We start from the raw sequence: 16,619 nt of genomic DNA, 5'->3' as shown, positions 1-16,619 counted from the left end.
AGGAAAAGGTTGACCTGTTGGATTTCTGCCTGCTTTGAGGGATTTATGGAAGGGAATGTGATGCAGGAGGAAAGATTAGTTGGGAAATGTGCCTCTATGGAGGAACTGTACTAAAATGTAAAGTGTGTGTGTGTGTGTGTGTATAGTAGGATTTGAATGCTAACATACTGCAAAATTCAAAGAGCTAGCCTTGTTAGCCTGCAAAATTAGTATGCAAAGATACCTTGTAGCCCCTTTAATTCTTTTAAGGCTGTGTCCACACTGCAGAAGTAATCCAGATTTGACACTGCTTTAACCACCATGGCTCAGTCCTAAGAAATTCTGGGACTTGTGGTTTTGTGAGACATTTAGCTTTCTCCATCAGAGCTGTAGTGCCACAGTAAACTACAGTTTCCAGGATTCCATAGCATTGAGCCATCACAGTTAAAGCAGTGTCAAACTGGATTATTTTTGCAGTGCGGATGCAGCCTAACTGAAAGAAGCTGGGGACATGAGATTGCATAGATAATAATAATAATAATAATAATAATAAGCTTTATTTGTATACTGCTTTTCCATGGACGATCAAAGCAGTTTCCAATATCAGATTAACAATACATAACACATCATGACTCTGCTTCTCTCCCCTCAAGATGGTGGACGGGAGGAGGGCTCTTCTTAGATGTGTGCCTACTTCCTCAGGTGCATCTGTGGAAGTGGCCTTAAGCCTATGAAAGTCCATGCTACCAATTCCTTTTAGTTTAGTCCCAGAGGTACTACAAGATCACTTTGCATACTAACACACTGTAAAGTCACTTCTATCAATAGAGGCAAAGCAGTTTCAGAGCAGGATGAATTATAGATAGCAGCAATGATTCTTAAAAAACAACAGTATGATAATATAAGCTATATGATATTACAGGTTTGATTTTAGCCATGTTATCAAAGATTCAGAGGTTTTGAGGAAAGTACATCATTCCACAAGTGAAGGTCTGGAGGTTTCAAGAGCTGTATAGTGTCATTATACTGGGACCTTATTATTCACTGGGGTTTCATTTCAGGATCCCTGTGGATACCAAAAATCTGTGGATGCTGAAGTCCCATTAAAAACAGTGTAATAAAATGGCAAAATCAGGGTTTGCTTTTTGGAATTAATATAGTTCTAAAATATTTTCAAACTGTAGGTGCTTGAATCCATGGGGAAAAAGTCAGTGGATATGGAGGGCTGGCTGTAATATATTCTGTGAGAGGAAACAGCATTCCATAAATAGTTGTTATATATTGCTATGCATTTTTAATACTTTATAGTGAAGTGCTTTCCTCCATGGAGGCGAAAGGAATGCAACAGGGAAAAGATGAATTGGGTGAAGGGTAGGGTCTGGGGATGTGAATTAGGATTCTAGGGTAGTTAGGGGTGGTGTTATAAACAGGAAAGGCATGAGAAGGAAGGTCAGTAGAGTGGATACTAAGTGAATGGTTTAAGACAAGTATTTATAAAGGTGGGGGGTAGAGATGATATATTTCTGAGGAGGCTCAAGCATGGTCCATTTGGACTTATTTTATTAACAGTTATTTTTCTTCCTACAGGAGCATAGGTATTCTTTCTACTTTCCTTTCAAAATGGGGCATCCGTATCATGCCTCCAGCCATCCTTTCACCTTGTTGTACCAGGTGAGTGGTGCTGAGCCTAGTTTGAAATCATTTTGAAAAATCTTGAGGTCCCTAAAAGGTTTTATATTTTAAAAAGGTTCTGAAGAGGTGGGCATGTTGGGTAAAACATCATAGCCAGTGTTGACCTACAACTATGGAGTTGTATGTATTTGAGATTTCCTAAAATGAGCATTCAATGCATGCAGGATCACAGTGAGATCTAACAGGTCCAATCATTGCTATAGAATATAATATGGAAGTCCTCTGCAATTCAGGTGATCGCTGGGGAATATGGCTGCTGTTGTGGGAGTGGAAAAGCAGCAATCCCAGAGCAGATATTGTGAGTTGTAGACAATTGTCAGTTGCCTCATTCTTCTCAGTATTTACCTTTCTTGAGATAGAGTTAAATTTGATAGAGGGGGAAGCATTGTTGCGTGTAAATTACAACAGGGTTCCTCCAGTGATGTGAGCACTGGGCACAGACAATTCCTGTGATGATAACAGTGCCCCCCATGCCTTTGACATCATGGGGGACTGAGGAGCAGAATCCCTGAACCTGGCAGGTTGAAGTTGGGGATTAGGGCTGATCCTAAATGGGGGGTTAGTACAGTGTTCTCTCGGTAACCCAGGGGTTAAAGAGTAAATTCCCCATTCCTGTACACATATCCCTCAGAGCCTCTTATGGAGGGTTCTTACTGGGGTGTTCAATGTGTGAACATAGGTATAGAACTAAAATAGGCATCTGTGACTCTGAAAGATGGCCCTTTTTGCTGAGGAGGAAAATGCAAAGATTGGGCAATTCTGGGAGGTGAAAAGCCCACTCTTTTCCCTTCTGGTCCTCTTCCATCCCCCACAGTTGGATTTTGATTGTCTTGGAGAAGGTAGCCATTTTTCTTCATACCCTTCTGCCATCCTGTCATGGATGTGTGGCAGAATTTGAAGTGGACTGATACAACACAGTGTAGTTAAACGAGGTCTGTGGACCGTTGCTGAACCATGAGCCATTGACTGCCAAGAAATGTAACTGGTTTCCAGGAAATAAACATTTTTAGCCAATGGCACAAATGCATCCCCTGGGACATTAGGGAAAATATTGATGATCTGCATGATAAAATAGTCTGAGGAATACAAAGCTAATGACACAGTAACCATGTTAATTTCTGAGTCCTAAGTAATATAGTATCATTCCTGATAGGTGACTCCAGCGGTAAGATATATGGCCCTGTTCCCAGGATGATTGGCACACCAAGGTGCATATGACTACCATATAGAGCACACACCTGAGTAAGGTGAGTAGGGCTGTTCAGTGTTCTGCTAATGGGTGAAAGAGGAGGCAATTTCAAGATTAAGTATTGGAAGAAAAATTTCAAGGAGCTGGGATAGCAAGCATGAAGTGCAGGGGATACCCCAATGATGTCAGCACTGGGCTCCGACCACTGTGATGATTTTGGTGCCTTCTGGAGACTTGACATTCCAGGAGACTGAGGGGTTCTGAGAGCATGCATATTTAGTTGTTCTCCTTTTGCATCTAAAACACTCTTGTTCTTTAGTAGTATGTGAGCACAGCCTGGAAAAGTTCCTTTTATCAGTACAAGTCCCAGAATCCCAACCAACATGGTCATAACTAGTTTAAAAAGACACTGTATCATTTTGTGCTTCTGTGTGGGCGGGGAGCAGAATCGTGTGTCCTCACAGCTTTTAGAGGTATGGAGGCAAAGCTGTATGTCAATCAAATGTAAAGAAGATAATGAAAAGTTGCATACACATCCCAAAACATATTATTGCATAATCAGTCATGAATATAATGTCCACTTAATTATGTTCATATAACATCTGTCTCATTTCCAACCTGGTGCACTTCCAGTGTGTTAAATTGCATGGGGATGGTACCAGGTTGAGAAGCTTGCTGTAATTAGCTTAGTTCTATTGCTGTACTTTCTGAAGATATGCCTGTATCTGGTGGAGGTATTGGCTTGTGGTTTATTACTAACTTCTTAAGTGCTGTGATGCTAATGCATGCTGCATGTTTCTTCACATTTAGCCTCAGCCAAGTTGTCTGGCCACATCTCTCTGAAAGACGGAAGATACCCAAGTGGATGAGTTGTCCTTGCAGGAGGAAGTATGACTTCGAAAGAGTTTCTTGGATTACCATAAATCCACTGAAGGGTGTTTCTGTTCTGTTTGGTTTTTTTATGTTTGCCTTTCGTTAAGCTTCATTTTCCACCCCTGTATTTTTCCAGCCTTCATTACTTGTACCAGGTGGGATCTTTAGCATGGTGGAGAGTCTCACTGGATATGCGAGGAGGCATCTTCAGCTAGTATTGAGCCTATCTGACTTCCCAACTTGTGGCTAAGGTTAAAAAAATATCCTCCTGATTGAGAAGGGGAAGCTGTTGGGAACAGAACACTGAGTTAGCTGGCAGTTCTTCTACAGTAGGTAGATTGGGGTGGTGATGCTGCATTCTTGGCCACTAATCTCAGGATACCCAGAACTGTCTTGGATACTACGTAGAATTAGCAAACTACTGAAAAGGGCAGAGGATAAGCAGAACTCCATGAAGCCTGGTTCTGCCTCCTGTGGGAAGTAGGAAGAGGAGTCTTAAGACACTATCTTCCACTACAGGAAAATGAGGGTGTGCTACTGGTTGTCAGGTGGTCCAAAGCCTCCCTCCCAATTTAAAAGCCAAATGGTACAGGGTGGCAGGACCTTGCTTGCTACATGCATCAAGCTGGGTCTGCACACCATGAAGGATACAATATACTAAAGTGATTCATATAATAATAATTTTTATTTATATTTCCCGCCTTTCCCTGCGGATCTAAATCTTGCTTGAATGGATGGTATGAACTTCCATTCCATTATCCAGCTGTAATATTACCTATCAGCTGTTTAGCCCATCTGGATAGTGAGGTATGAGTTACCTCTAAACTCGGGTTATTTTTCTCAGACTCTGCTTTTGGGTGGGGAGAAACAAGTTTGGATTGTAAGTGTTTAGGACAGTCACATTCTGTGCAATACTTATGATCTTAAATAAAATGTTACAATAAACAATGCATCTGTGTCCAAGCTACCTTGTAAATATTCTTTAAAAATTGTAGTACAACACTCACATTGGTTTGTTTTTAAAACAATTTCTCTTGCTGGATGTGTACATGAAGCCCCCCTCTCCCCAAAGCATTAGAATTTTGAGTTTGAAAATTGCTAAAAAAGACCTTTTTGTTAGAGCAAGTTCCTTACTGAAATGGAAAGCAAACCTTTCCTAAACACTGTAGGTGATTAAGAATTGCATCTTGCTGGAAAGAGTTAGGGTAAAATGTAATTTAAGTGCTCTCGGTCTGAGTTATAGTTAGCTAGCTGCTCTTGGTAGTTCTCACTAGTGGTATTAACAGTTATCTCTGTACTGAGTGTACTACAAATTTCATAGGCTGGCCTTTTGTGGTCTTTGTTTTTCCTTCTCTGGGCCCTTTCCTACTAATTCCCTGCCCTGAATGACACTTGCTAATGCTATTGATACTACTATCCAGATAGACTTCTCAGCTCCCAGACAGGAAGGCTGTGTAAGAGCTCTTAGGTTCCAATCCACTTTGCAGAATGCACAAAGACTGTATATTTACATATGGGAAATTATGATTGTTGTCATGAGCTTTTTTTCCCATTACCTTCTCCAGTACAAAATCCCCATTCCAATTAGCGCCATGCTTAGCAGACCTACTGCTACAGCCAGAGAGGTTACTGTGCGTCCTGCAAAACAGTGTTAAGGACAGGTGTAAATTTTGAACTCACTCAAGGAGATCTAAAGTTGGCAGTGGGGGCTTTTATTACCTGTGTTTTTTCGAGGATTTTGGCATTCAGCATCCCAATCATGTGGGACAACAGGACGTGTGAGGTGAATGAAACGAGGTAGTGGGCAAGGTGTGGAGCAGCCAGGAAGGGCTAATACGTGAGGTGGTTGATCACTTGTGTTCCGGTAGAACATAGCTACACTGAACGAGCTGGAATAAGGGAAGAAATTGGGTATTTTAGTAGGTGATGCTCTGAGCTATGCTTTAACATAGCAGAACTGGCATCAGTCCATAATGATGCTGTAATGCAGGGGTTCTCAGCCTGTTCCATCAGGGGTTCCAAGGTGGAGATATATAAACCATGTGTGCAAAATGATTGTCACTTAAGAAATTAAGGTATTTTTTTCAGGGATGGGGGGGGGTGTGTGCCTAGCTTCTGTTCAAATCTCAAAGGAATCTGTGAGCCAAAAAAGGTTAAGAACTGCTGGTGTAATGCGTCAGCAGTTAAATGTGCTGACAAATCACTTGAGAGGCAGCTGGTTATGCTGCAAAGATACTTCTAGCTGGCAGATCTCATTAAAAAAGAATGCTTTGTTCTATCAATAAATACGATCTTGAGTATTAAAAGTCTGTCTGGTGTTACTTGTCAGGCTGCTGCAGAGCAGCAGCAAACATGCCCCACTGGCATACCTATTTGTCTCAGGTGGAAAGTAAGAATCAGAGGATAAGCCTAGCCTCTAGCAAAACAAGATACCTCCCTCCTTTTTAAAAACCAAACATACTTATTGCTTTCCTGGTAGAACTCAAATCCATGGCAGGCAGCATAGGGTGGCAGGTGACCATTATAAAGGCCCAGGGCTCCATGCAAAGCAATCAAGGTGCTGTCATGCTAAAGTGAGCAGAAAAGCAATTTAGCCACAGCGTGACCTTATCTGTTTCAATATACTGTAGCATCCCCTTTCCCTCCCTCTTTCCTGTACCAGGTTCACATGCTATTCTGAAGATAGGATAACGTTTGGTATATGAGCTGTGTGCAGTTGCACTCACGGCAGGATTTGGGTACAGGGCTCCCTCTTAGCAAGGAGGTCCCAGATGAAGAAATGCTGACTTAAACCTTTTCTTCTGAAGAGCTCCCTATAAAGGCATCAAGTCAACTGCAAACTATAGTTTAGATTTGTTATTTTAAAATATGTTGTTAGCTGCCTTGAGTCCCATTATTGGAAGAAAGGTGGGATAAATATACCAAACGTTACATCTCAGGTGGATGCGAAAGTCAGGAGCACTTGTTATCAGCTTCGGCTGTTACGCCAGCTGCGACCCTACCTGGGCTGGGGGGACCTTGAAACAGTGGTACATTCTCTGGTGACCTCTCGGTTGGATTTCTGTAACGCGCTCTACATGGGGCAACCCTTGTACCAAACCCGTAAGCTTCAATTAGTGCAGAACATGGCAGCAAGGTTGGTCACTGGATGTTCCAGGACCAGCCATATAACACCTGTCCTACAAGATCTACATTGGCTGCCCATTCGCTTCCGGGCGCAATACAAGGTGTTGGTTATTACCTATAAAGCCCTAAATGGCTTGGGCCCAGGGTACTTGGAGGACCGCCTCTCCCCATATAATCCGCCCCACGCTCTCAGGTCGGCCGGGAAGCAACTGTTGAGGGTTCCAGACGCGAAGTATTCCATGACTGCACAGAGGGCGTTCTCTATCTCGGCCCCGCAGCTTTGGAACTCTTCCCGGTGAGCTCCGCTGGGCTACCTCCCTTGACCTATTTAGGAAGAGGTTAAAAACCTTCCTCTTCCAACAGGCTTTCCCCCAGATGTTGTAAGATCTCTCTCCCCGCTGCACTCGCTGCACCAGTTTTTGTATGGTTTTAATCTTGTAATTTTAGTATTGTTTTTAATAGTTTATATATCGATTTGGATGCTTATGTGATTACTGTTTGTAAAGTGTACATTTGTGTACTTCTGTGTAACCCGCTTTGATCTGCCAAGGAAAAGCGGGCTATAAATAAACAGATTATTATTATTATTATAAAAATAAAGAACTACCGTACCTAAATGTAGTACCTGTTAGTACTGGTAGTACTACCTGTTAGACTGTAACATTGGTTGTCCTTTTCTCCACGAGTGCATGGAGGACACAATCCAGAATTTTATATGCTGTAGAGGTGGTCCAGAGCCTGCATGTCTGTTATAGGGGTGATGGGAATCGTGTCCTTTAAATGTTGTTGAACTGCAGTGCCCAAAGTTAGGCCGCATACAGACAGGCCAAAATAAAGCTGCTTTGGGTCATGAGCGTGGCCTTGGTGTGGCTTCCGGACTCTTAGGATGCATACATCATTTAAACAGCATACCTCCAAAGTGACCCAAAACAGTTCTATTTTGGCCTGTCTGTATGGGCCTTTATTTGGGTTTATGGTATCACATGTTACATGTAAGTGCATTACTGTAAAACTGCTTATAATAAGGCTCTTCTGTACATCTCACAGCCAAGATGCAAGGTTGGTGAGGATGATTTTTTTGAGTTCATGCCACCTGAATTGTGAAATGCTTCTTAAAATGGTTAAACTAGCCATTTCTTTGTTCAGTTTTAGACAGGCTGTTAACAATCATATTCCAAATGACATTTGAAGCCCCTGTCTTCACTTTGGGGTCTTAAGACTGCTTTTCTACTGCTCTTAAGACTTGAAGGCACACAACAACAACATAGTTTTGGTGTATCTCATAAACTTAGAAAACTAGGATGCCTTGATATTCTTTTGAGTGGAGAGACATCTCAAATAATTCTAGAATTATAATCTTCCAATTAAAATCTGTCTTAAACATGTAGATTCCCTAAACCATCCATATCTTCCTATGCTGCCCTTGGAAAATCTAAGCTTGGGAAGGACTTACAGCAGAATACATCACCATTTTGAGAGGCAGATCTCGGCACACAATTTTGGAGAAGTTGCTCAGGATAGCTCCCAGTAGCAATCCTACAGAGAGAATAAGGACAATGCTGATAAGAATGGTGTAGTCAGATATGGGGAAACATAAGAGGCACCTATACAAATAAGAAGTGAAGGGGTACAGTGTCACTTCAAAAAGTGCAGTCTTGAAAAAGAAACTGGTATCAGTTGGATTCCAAGATTTGTCTGATCTGTTAAATGCCAGCTTCTACTACAGAGATGCCATCAAACAATGTTCCCAGAGCTCAGAATACAGCTTCCAGAATCCCTATCTGCTGGTGATGCTTTAAGTTAGCTTGGGTGTTTACTAGTTTCATCCTTCCAATGAGCTTAACGTAATATGTGTGGTCATCCCCTGTCTCTCCCCTTAATAACCTTACTTTGAAGGAGAGCCGAAGTTATTTAACTGCCTGAGAAAGGCAAGAGGGTATCCCCTCCCACATTGTATGTATGGTAGCTAAATAGACCATTGGCTAAATTGTAATACATTATCAATACTGGGACAACATTCACCAGGTCGTCTTCCTGAGGGGCAGGAGGATGAGCTGTGTGGCACACAAAGGGATGGCTATGCAGAAAAGTCAGAGACTGCAACCATCTTTCAACATTAGCCACCTCAGGTGGCTGCCTCACTCTGGCTGCTGCTACACTGCAGGATTTGTAGTTTGTTCTGGCACCAGAGCTCTGACCGAAGGTGAAATATCTCACAAAACTACAAATCCAAGAATTTCATAGCATTGAATCATGACAGTTAAACTGATGTCAAACTGCATTCATTCTTCAATGTAGATGCAGTCATAGTCATAACAGGACAGCCCCCAAGTTTGTAGCTGAGGACTGATTCAAGATCACCCCATAAACTTTGTACCAACTGGTGACAAAGCCAACTTGCTGCAGATCTAGATCAGCTTTTAGACTGGTAAACCAAACGTGCCATTGATAAATATGCTCTCCCAGTCATGTTCAACTTACCATGCGTTTTATTTTGTAATGTAGTATTGCAGATGGTTTGTTAACTCTGAGGGCCTATGATTATACAGTATACGGTGAAATGTTAAAATTTACCTCCAGTGAATCGAGCCTTCTCCTGAGTGGCATACATTCCCACATGAGCCTCGACATTGAATATTTCTATCTCTGCAAGAGTAGTCAGGACCTGTGGTGTGGCCCAGCTAGGCAAGGTCAGGTTGTGCATTTTCTACAAAGGAAGTGAGAGAAAAGCAGAACTTGGGAAACGTTAGTGGCCAGTGACAATGCTGGCTAAGGAAACTGGGGAGCTGTAGTCCAAAAAATTCATTTTTTAAAACTTGAGAAAGGTATGAAGGTAACCTTGTTGGGAGGAAAAGGGGGAGGGAGTAATAATATGTGGTATTCCTACCTGACAGAAAAGAGAGTCATGTACTCTCCAAAGACCCCGCAGAGTGAGCTGCTCCAGTTTAAGTCCAGTGTAATTACTCATCTCTTTTATGAAGCCCTATAAGGGACAGACGGGTAAGGAACTAGATAAAGAACTTTAAACTTGAGCTTCTTAGTTTCACACAACAACAATGTATATTGTATCTAAAGAAGCATATTTCCACATGAAAATGGTCAGGCTGAAATATTAAGAGGTGAAGTATGATTGCTCCTCAAAACTCTTTGGTATAGTGATGGCAGCATAATTATAATTATATTTATTTGTGCCCTGCTTTCCCCCCAAAATTGGGACCAAAAGCAGCTTGCAGTCTAAAAACGCAGTACAATTAAAAACTTGCAAAAGTGACAAAATGGAATTAAACTATGAAAATATTAAAAGCAATCATTTGTTGAAAAATAGATTACAATTTAAAATGATAAAAGCAGTTTAAAATGATAACACTTTAAAATAACACTACAGGACGTTCTTTATAGACATTCTGTTTTAAACGCCTGTCTGAACTGGAAGGTTTTATCCTGCTGGCAGAAGGGCAACAAAGAGGGAGCCATTCTAGGCTCCCTGGAAAGGGAATTCCAGAGTCTAGGTGCAGCCACCAAGAAAGCCCTCTCTTGCATCCCCACCAACTGTGCTTGCAATAGTGGTGGGACTGAAAGAAGGGCCTCTCCAGAAGATCTCAGAGCTTGAGCTGGTTCATCCAGTTAGATAAGGTTTGCCAAATAACCTGGACCTGAGCCTGAGCCATATAATACAACCATTTTTGTTGTTCAGAAACCATTCAGGGATAGCTGTGTTGGGCATTTAACAAATACAAACAAAAATCCATCAGTGATACTTTTATTGGCCAACCAAAAAGCACAATATATTGGTTGCAAGCTTTTGAAGCTCCATGGATATTGTGCATTTTTGTTGTGTGCTTTCAAGTTGTTTCTAATTTATGGTGACCTCCTCATGTGGTTTTCTTGGCCAGATTTATTCAGAGAAGGTTTGCCAAACTGCCTTCCCCTGAGGCTGAGAGCATGTGACTTGGCCAAGGTCACCCAGTGGGTTTCATGGCCGAGCTGGGAATCAAACCCTGGTCTCCAGAGTCATAGTCCAACAGTCAAACCACTACGCCATGCTGGCTCTCTGCCATAAATGATTGTAATTACCTGTATAATTCAGAATCCAACCTCAAGATATAGCATTTCCTAGGATTCTTTGGAGGGGAGAGTCATGAGGATTAAAATGGTATAAAACTGCTCTATCTTTGCCATGCAGACATACTCTATGAGTGAGCAGCAAAGGTAAATGAAAAGGCTTCCCTCCTCAAAACAGTCTGCTATTTCAACTGGCAGAAAATTAGAGTGGTAACCCGCATGGTTCCTTTTAATCTCTACTGTACTTTGAATGTGTTTTAAACTTTTAAATGTTTTAATTGGATTGGCTGTTTAATTTTTTTAATTGTGGCTAAACTGATGAGAGGAGCACTGCTTACAGAAACCTCCTTTCCCCCACTTCATAATCTATGTGTCTTCTTACCTTCCAGCCTTTCATTTTAGCCTGATAGCTTGGCAAATTAATTGTCTCTTCCATTAGCTGTTGGTATCGATGGCAGGTCCGGGTTGGCGATTTCAGCAGCTGTGTGGGCCAGTTAAGAAAAAACAGACAAAATCTGACCATAGGAGAAATCACGTCTCTTGCTTTTCTCAGTCTAAACCATTAAGCAAAGTAGCCATACGTTCTTCTTTACACAGGGCAGTCCTCTATTTAAAGATACATGCTCTTTCAGAAATAAGGTTCTCTACCTTTTATTGAACCACAGCTCCCATCTTCCCTTACCATTGACAACTACGGATGATATAATAATTATTTTACTTATTTATATCCCTCCTCCTTCCCAGTATAGGGACTCAAGGCAGTTATGGTCCAATGACACCAGTACAGTAAATACAACTTAATATTTAAATGTCATGTGTGTAATCACAGGCAACTGGCAGCCCTGAATAAGATGTGTGGGGAAGAATCCATTTCAGGGAATCCAACGTTTGCATTAACTTACCTTATCATATTTAATCGGCACTGTGTGGATGGGGACAGGACTCCAGCCAGTCTCTGGATCCAAATTTGGATAGAGTCCCATTAGGTTGGCTTGGGCACTCATTATAGTGCGGTCATAATCTGTGCTGCGAATGTATATCTGAAAATAAATGGACATAACCATATGTCTCATTCAGGGCTAGCCCTACCATTAGGCAGATTAAGGCAGTTGCCCTACAGTGTGAATGCCAGGGAATAGTAGCAAGGTATTAGAGGAAGATGTCTTGAACCCCATGCACTAGCCTACTGCTTTCAGTGTCGTGAAGGAAAGGACTCTCCACTTGCCAGTAGTGAAGAAAAAGATAATCTGCCAATCCAGCTGGGCATTTGTTATATGAAATGAGAGGAACACATCATGTCCTTTGTCTCAGGTTGTAAAACGTCTTGGGTCAGCCTTACTCCCACCGTATCTTGGCCACTGCAACCCTAGGGCCAAGCTTGTCTTCTCTTAAGGAAATGAGTCCATGGTCTAAGAGGAAACTGTCAGAAAGCAAGATATGAAGTAGAAGGACTCAAGGCTTAGTAAGGGCAAGCAAGCCAAGGTATACTGTGTATACTGTGGAGGAAGAAGGAGAATCAGAACTATATTTGGGGTCCAATCAAACTACACATATATTTTTGGAATCTCATGCTAGACCTACCAATGTTCTGGAGCTTGGTTGGTAAAAGTTACCAATGAGGAATTACAAAAACTAGGAAAGCTGCAGCAGTTTGTTTTTGCCTGAACCTCCTGGGAAGGGCTTCATTCTACCCCTACTTTTCCCCTGTTGATTTAACTAAGTACAAACTATTTTTACTTTGGACAAAGGAGGAAAAGAGGACGAGAAGTAAAAAAATTGGGGCATTTAAAAAAGCAGATGAGAAAGTGAAAGGGCAGAGGATTGTACCTGCCAAATCAGGACAATTGGAATGTATAGTGATGTTATCTTGACTAATGATAGAGCTGGTCCTGGCAGCAGAGCAGTAAATTTCAAGGGCAAGTGGTACTGTGGCAGAAAGAGCAAATATAATTCTTTGTCTTCTCTTAGAAACACTCTCAAGATGCTGAACAAGGAGAGGTAGATGAATGTGCTGCTATGTGTTTCTAGGGAGAGATCAGAGCTACAGCAGTGCAACATAACTTGGGACTCACATATCTTCTGGACTGCCTTCTGTAACAGTCCACTCATTTGCTGAGATCATCAATAGATGATCCTGGCTTTCTGAAATATAAGTGGTAACGATAAAAGGGGGAAGCTTTTTAAGCTATGCGCCTCACCTTTGAGAAATCCTCATTGGGATATTTGTCTGATGTCCTGGCACGAAAAAGTGTTTTTACTTTCCAGGGTGGTTTAATTAGTTTTTATTCTTAATTGATTTTGTTTCCAGCTTTTAAAAAGCTGAGCTCTTACTGGTTTTGGATAACATTTGTGCTTCTGCTAATTTTAAAAAGTTTTAAATATCTTGATCATCCCATGTTTTAGATTTGTTTTACTGTATTTATATTTGTTTGTTGTCCTGGAAATTTATAGGAGCTGGTGTTGCGAATGTAATATGTTATTAAGCATATAACAGATATTTACCTCCTGTGGTTTGTAGGCAGCACTCAAAAATCCATCGTATTTCTTCCTCAGGAACCTTCCAAGCGCCTTCTGTTGCAAAATACCTACCTGGAAGTTTGGGGATAAGGCCAAAAACCACAAGATTAATACCTCCCTTCATCTCAAAAATAAGTCTGCTCCAACTAAAAGCCAAAGTAAGGATCATGTAAAGTTGAGGCACCAATCTTGTTCATCATTCTTCTTCCTCGGGCTGCATCTACCCTGCAGAATTAATGCAGTTTGACATCGCTTTAACTGCCCTGGCTCAATGCTGTGCAATTCTGGGATTTGTAGTTTTGTGAGATCTTTAGCTGTCTCTGCCAGTGTTCTGGTGCCATAACACTACAAATCCCAAGATTCCATACAATAGAGCCATGGCAGTTAAAAGTTGTGTCACACTGCATTAATTCTGCAGGTGACAGCAGCCTGAATGATAGACACAAACACACATGCACAGAGACAGAAAGTGAATACAAAAACATCCATCCTCTCTTCACACACACATACATACACACCAGGCCCCACCTTGGTGAGCTGCTGGAAACCCTGTGGCCAGACTGCTGCTTTGTGGGGATCTGTAGGGTATGTGCCAAGGGGGGACCGGTCACCGTGCCGATATACCTAAGAAAAAAGAGAGGATTGCATACTGAAGGTATACAGATAGTCAAATAAATGTCCACAATAATCCCCCAAGGCTTTTTCTAGAAGGGGCTGTTCTTGTGCAATCACTCGGCATCAATCAGATAATTTTATGGGGATCCAGATGACGACATGCCTCCACTTGTAATCCTTCCCTGTTTTCCCACTGATTCTTCCAGATTTTTATTTCTTTCCACAAACATTAATGAAAGAGAGTGGAGGAGAGACAGAACAGCTGTACAATGTCTTTCAACTGGTAGCATTACCCCTCGAAGCTGTCCATCTGGAACCTCCCCAGGAATCTTTCTAGACTTCAAACTACTTCTTAACCCCCACCTGTCAAATGAGGTGGACAGAAATGTATATTTCATTTTATTTTTTCCTCTGCTATTTATCTGTCTATGAAAGAGATCAAAATGCATTCCCATCCCCCCCCCCCAAAAAAAAAAAGGAAGCACAAAAGGCTGCAGTAACTACAAAACCATTGCACCAGTGTAGTTTTTTGGGCCACCAGCACCCTTTGGCAGAGAAGGCTAAAGACCTTGTAAAACTGCAAATCCCTGGTTTTCATGGTGCTTAAAGTGGTGTCAAATTGCACTATTTCTACAGTGTAGATGCCCCCAGTAGATCTCAGACCCCTTCCAAAACCAATAGGAACTATGTCTCCAAGCCCTCTTATGGTAAAGGCCTAACTAGGCTTGCCTTATTTTTTTCTCCAGAGAACCCCAACAATTCCAGTTACTGTCATCATTGCCATTTAATTCTGCATACCAGTGTCACGAAGCGCAGTGTCCTTTCTTGACCTGCAGTAAAATGCAGAATATTGTGGATGCAGATCATTAAAGATGCAAGAGTTTCAGAGAGTCTCATGGTGTTGAATTGGTTCTGCCTCCTGGACATGGTTGTTTAGGGGAAGGAGGGAAAATGTTTCTGTTATATAGGCACCATCCTCACACCTTGTAATTGTCTTTGATTCCACTCTGCTGACAAGCTAGATTTAGCAGACACCACTACAGAGTGAGAGGCCAGTTGTATAATATGCTTTCCTCCACCACACACACACCTGCCAAATTGCCTGCAAAAGCGGAGAGATAGTAGTACCCATTATTACAAGTCGCAAACCAAGACATTACGTCTTTCACATTCAATCTTCAGAGTCTGGCATGTAATAACTAGTTGTTATGTTTGTTTCTGGCTAAGATCTTACACCTTTAGCAGCTGCCTGACTGACAGAAATTCACAAGGGGAAGATTTTCTAGCATGGGAGATATAGGATCAGAGTATTACCTGATGGATTTCCCCCTGATGCAACAGCCATTACAGGCACAGGGATGTTGTAAAAGGTGGGGGGAATGGCAAGATAGACTGACTCATCATTACCTGTCAAGAGTTTCGTTTGTGGATTCTTGATTACTAAATTCTGGCCAGCTAACAATGGCCTAGGCTTGCCATATTTGTCCCCCTGCCAAAGCTTCTATGTTTCTAAAGGGCAGGATGACAGGCAGAAATCCATGTTTGAAGCTGCACAGACTTCCACAGACACTAAGGATCTACCTACTATGTAAGACACACAATGGCGTTAATTCAATACAGTACCAGCCAGCAGAACTTTGAAAATTTACTTTTTTGAACTACACCTCCAAAAAGTGGCCATGGTAGTTGAGGACTGGAGTAGTAGTTGTCCAAAATAATAATTATTCCAAGCTCCCTTTCTCTGTCATTAATAAAGTTGGCACTTATCCACAGATATCCATGGATTCAAGCATCTACGGCTTGCAAAATATTCCAAAAAATATATAAATTCCAAAAATCAAGCCTTGGTTTTGGAATTTTATATAAGGAACACTGTTTTATTATGCCAGTGTATTGAGTGGGACTTGAGCATCCACAGATTTTGGTATGCACAGAGGATCCTGGAACCAAGCTCCAGGGAATACCAAGGGCTCATTGTATCTGCCAGATCAATGGAGAGAATACGTTGCGGCCCTTGATATGCTTGTGCCAGAAGTTGGAAATGCTACCAGTCTCCATGCCAACTGGTGGACCCCGGGAGTTGTAGTGCTAAAAGGAAATTTTTGCAAGGCCAGGACTATATCCAGATGCTTCCTCTCTGAGGAACTGAACTGGATTTCTCCTTGGTCTACATCAGATCTTCAAAGTCTATTTCAAGGGAGAGGTCCACAGGCCCTGTGGTGTAAACATCAACACAGATACACCTGGATTCAGCTTGGGCTGCTGCCACACTGCAGAATTAATGCAGTTTGACACCCAAATAAGAACTACTGCTCACTGTGTTTTAACTGTACTGGCTCTGCCAAAAGAAGTGAGTTTAAAATGATGAATGAATTGGCTTCCTTAGGTCACATTAAAGTGACAGCAAGGAAAGAATCCAAATATTTGTCTTTCTGCAGCTGAAAAATAACAGCCATCTAACTCAGGTGGCAAACCCCTGAATGTTTTGCCAGGCTAATGAGTACACGCTTCACACATAGTGCCTACTATGTTCCAAAAGATTATAAGGGTATTAATACCCACAGTG

The 16,619-nt window shown here is 41.8% G+C and overlaps 1 protein-coding gene and 2 non-coding genes across 3 annotated transcripts; 2 read left to right on the top strand and 1 right to left on the bottom strand.

The window, feature by feature from the left end:
• The first annotated feature begins 2,081 nt into the window (after positions 1-2,081).
• On the top strand, positions 2,082-2,174 carry LOC149303601 (small nucleolar RNA SNORD88). The gene has a single exon (XR_016272032.1). It is a non-coding gene; the product is annotated as a small nucleolar RNA SNORD88 (small nucleolar RNA).
• Positions 2,175-3,031: 857 nt separating this feature from the next.
• LOC149303600 (small nucleolar RNA SNORD88) lies at positions 3,032-3,121 on the top strand. Its single transcript, XR_016272033.1, has one exon. It is a non-coding gene; the product is annotated as a small nucleolar RNA SNORD88 (small nucleolar RNA).
• A 2,164-nt stretch (positions 3,122-5,285) lies between these two features.
• Positions 5,286-14,950, bottom strand: LOC149303599 (testicular acid phosphatase homolog). The gene is made up of 11 exons (XM_089480791.1): positions 14,852-14,950; positions 13,967-14,062; positions 13,424-13,510; positions 11,824-11,961; positions 11,304-11,402; positions 9,747-9,842; positions 9,434-9,566; positions 8,313-8,395; positions 6,195-6,301; positions 5,453-5,622; positions 5,286-5,371 (listed from the first exon to the last, which is right to left on the bottom strand). Exons 1-11 carry the CDS (start codon positions 14,948-14,950, stop codon positions 5,286-5,288), a joined length of 1,194 nt encoding a protein of 397 aa, XP_089336917.1.
• Positions 14,951-16,619: the final 1,669 nt, after the last annotated feature.

This window comes from Sceloporus occidentalis, unplaced genomic scaffold, assembly GCF_023333645.1.
Source record: "Sceloporus occidentalis isolate IW3139 unplaced genomic scaffold, rSceOcc1.0.p SCAF_14, whole genome shotgun sequence".
NCBI classification, from domain to species: domain Eukaryota; kingdom Metazoa; phylum Chordata; class Lepidosauria; order Squamata; family Phrynosomatidae; genus Sceloporus; species Sceloporus occidentalis.
This window is presented reverse-complemented; position numbering and strand designations above follow the sequence as displayed.

Coding starts and splice junctions, on each gene's coding strand:
- LOC149303599 (XM_089480791.1), bottom strand. CDS start 14,950: ATGAGACTCTCTGAAACTCTTGCATCTTTAATGATCTGCATCCACAAT. Junction 13,511..13,966: donor GTTTCCAGCAGCTCACCAAG/GTGGGGCCTGGT, acceptor CCAAACTTCCAG/GTAGGTATTTTGCAACAGAA. Junction 5,623..6,194: donor TTCTACCAGGAAAGCAATAA/GTATGTTTGGTT, acceptor CCCTTATTCCAG/CTCGTTCAGTGTAGCTATGT.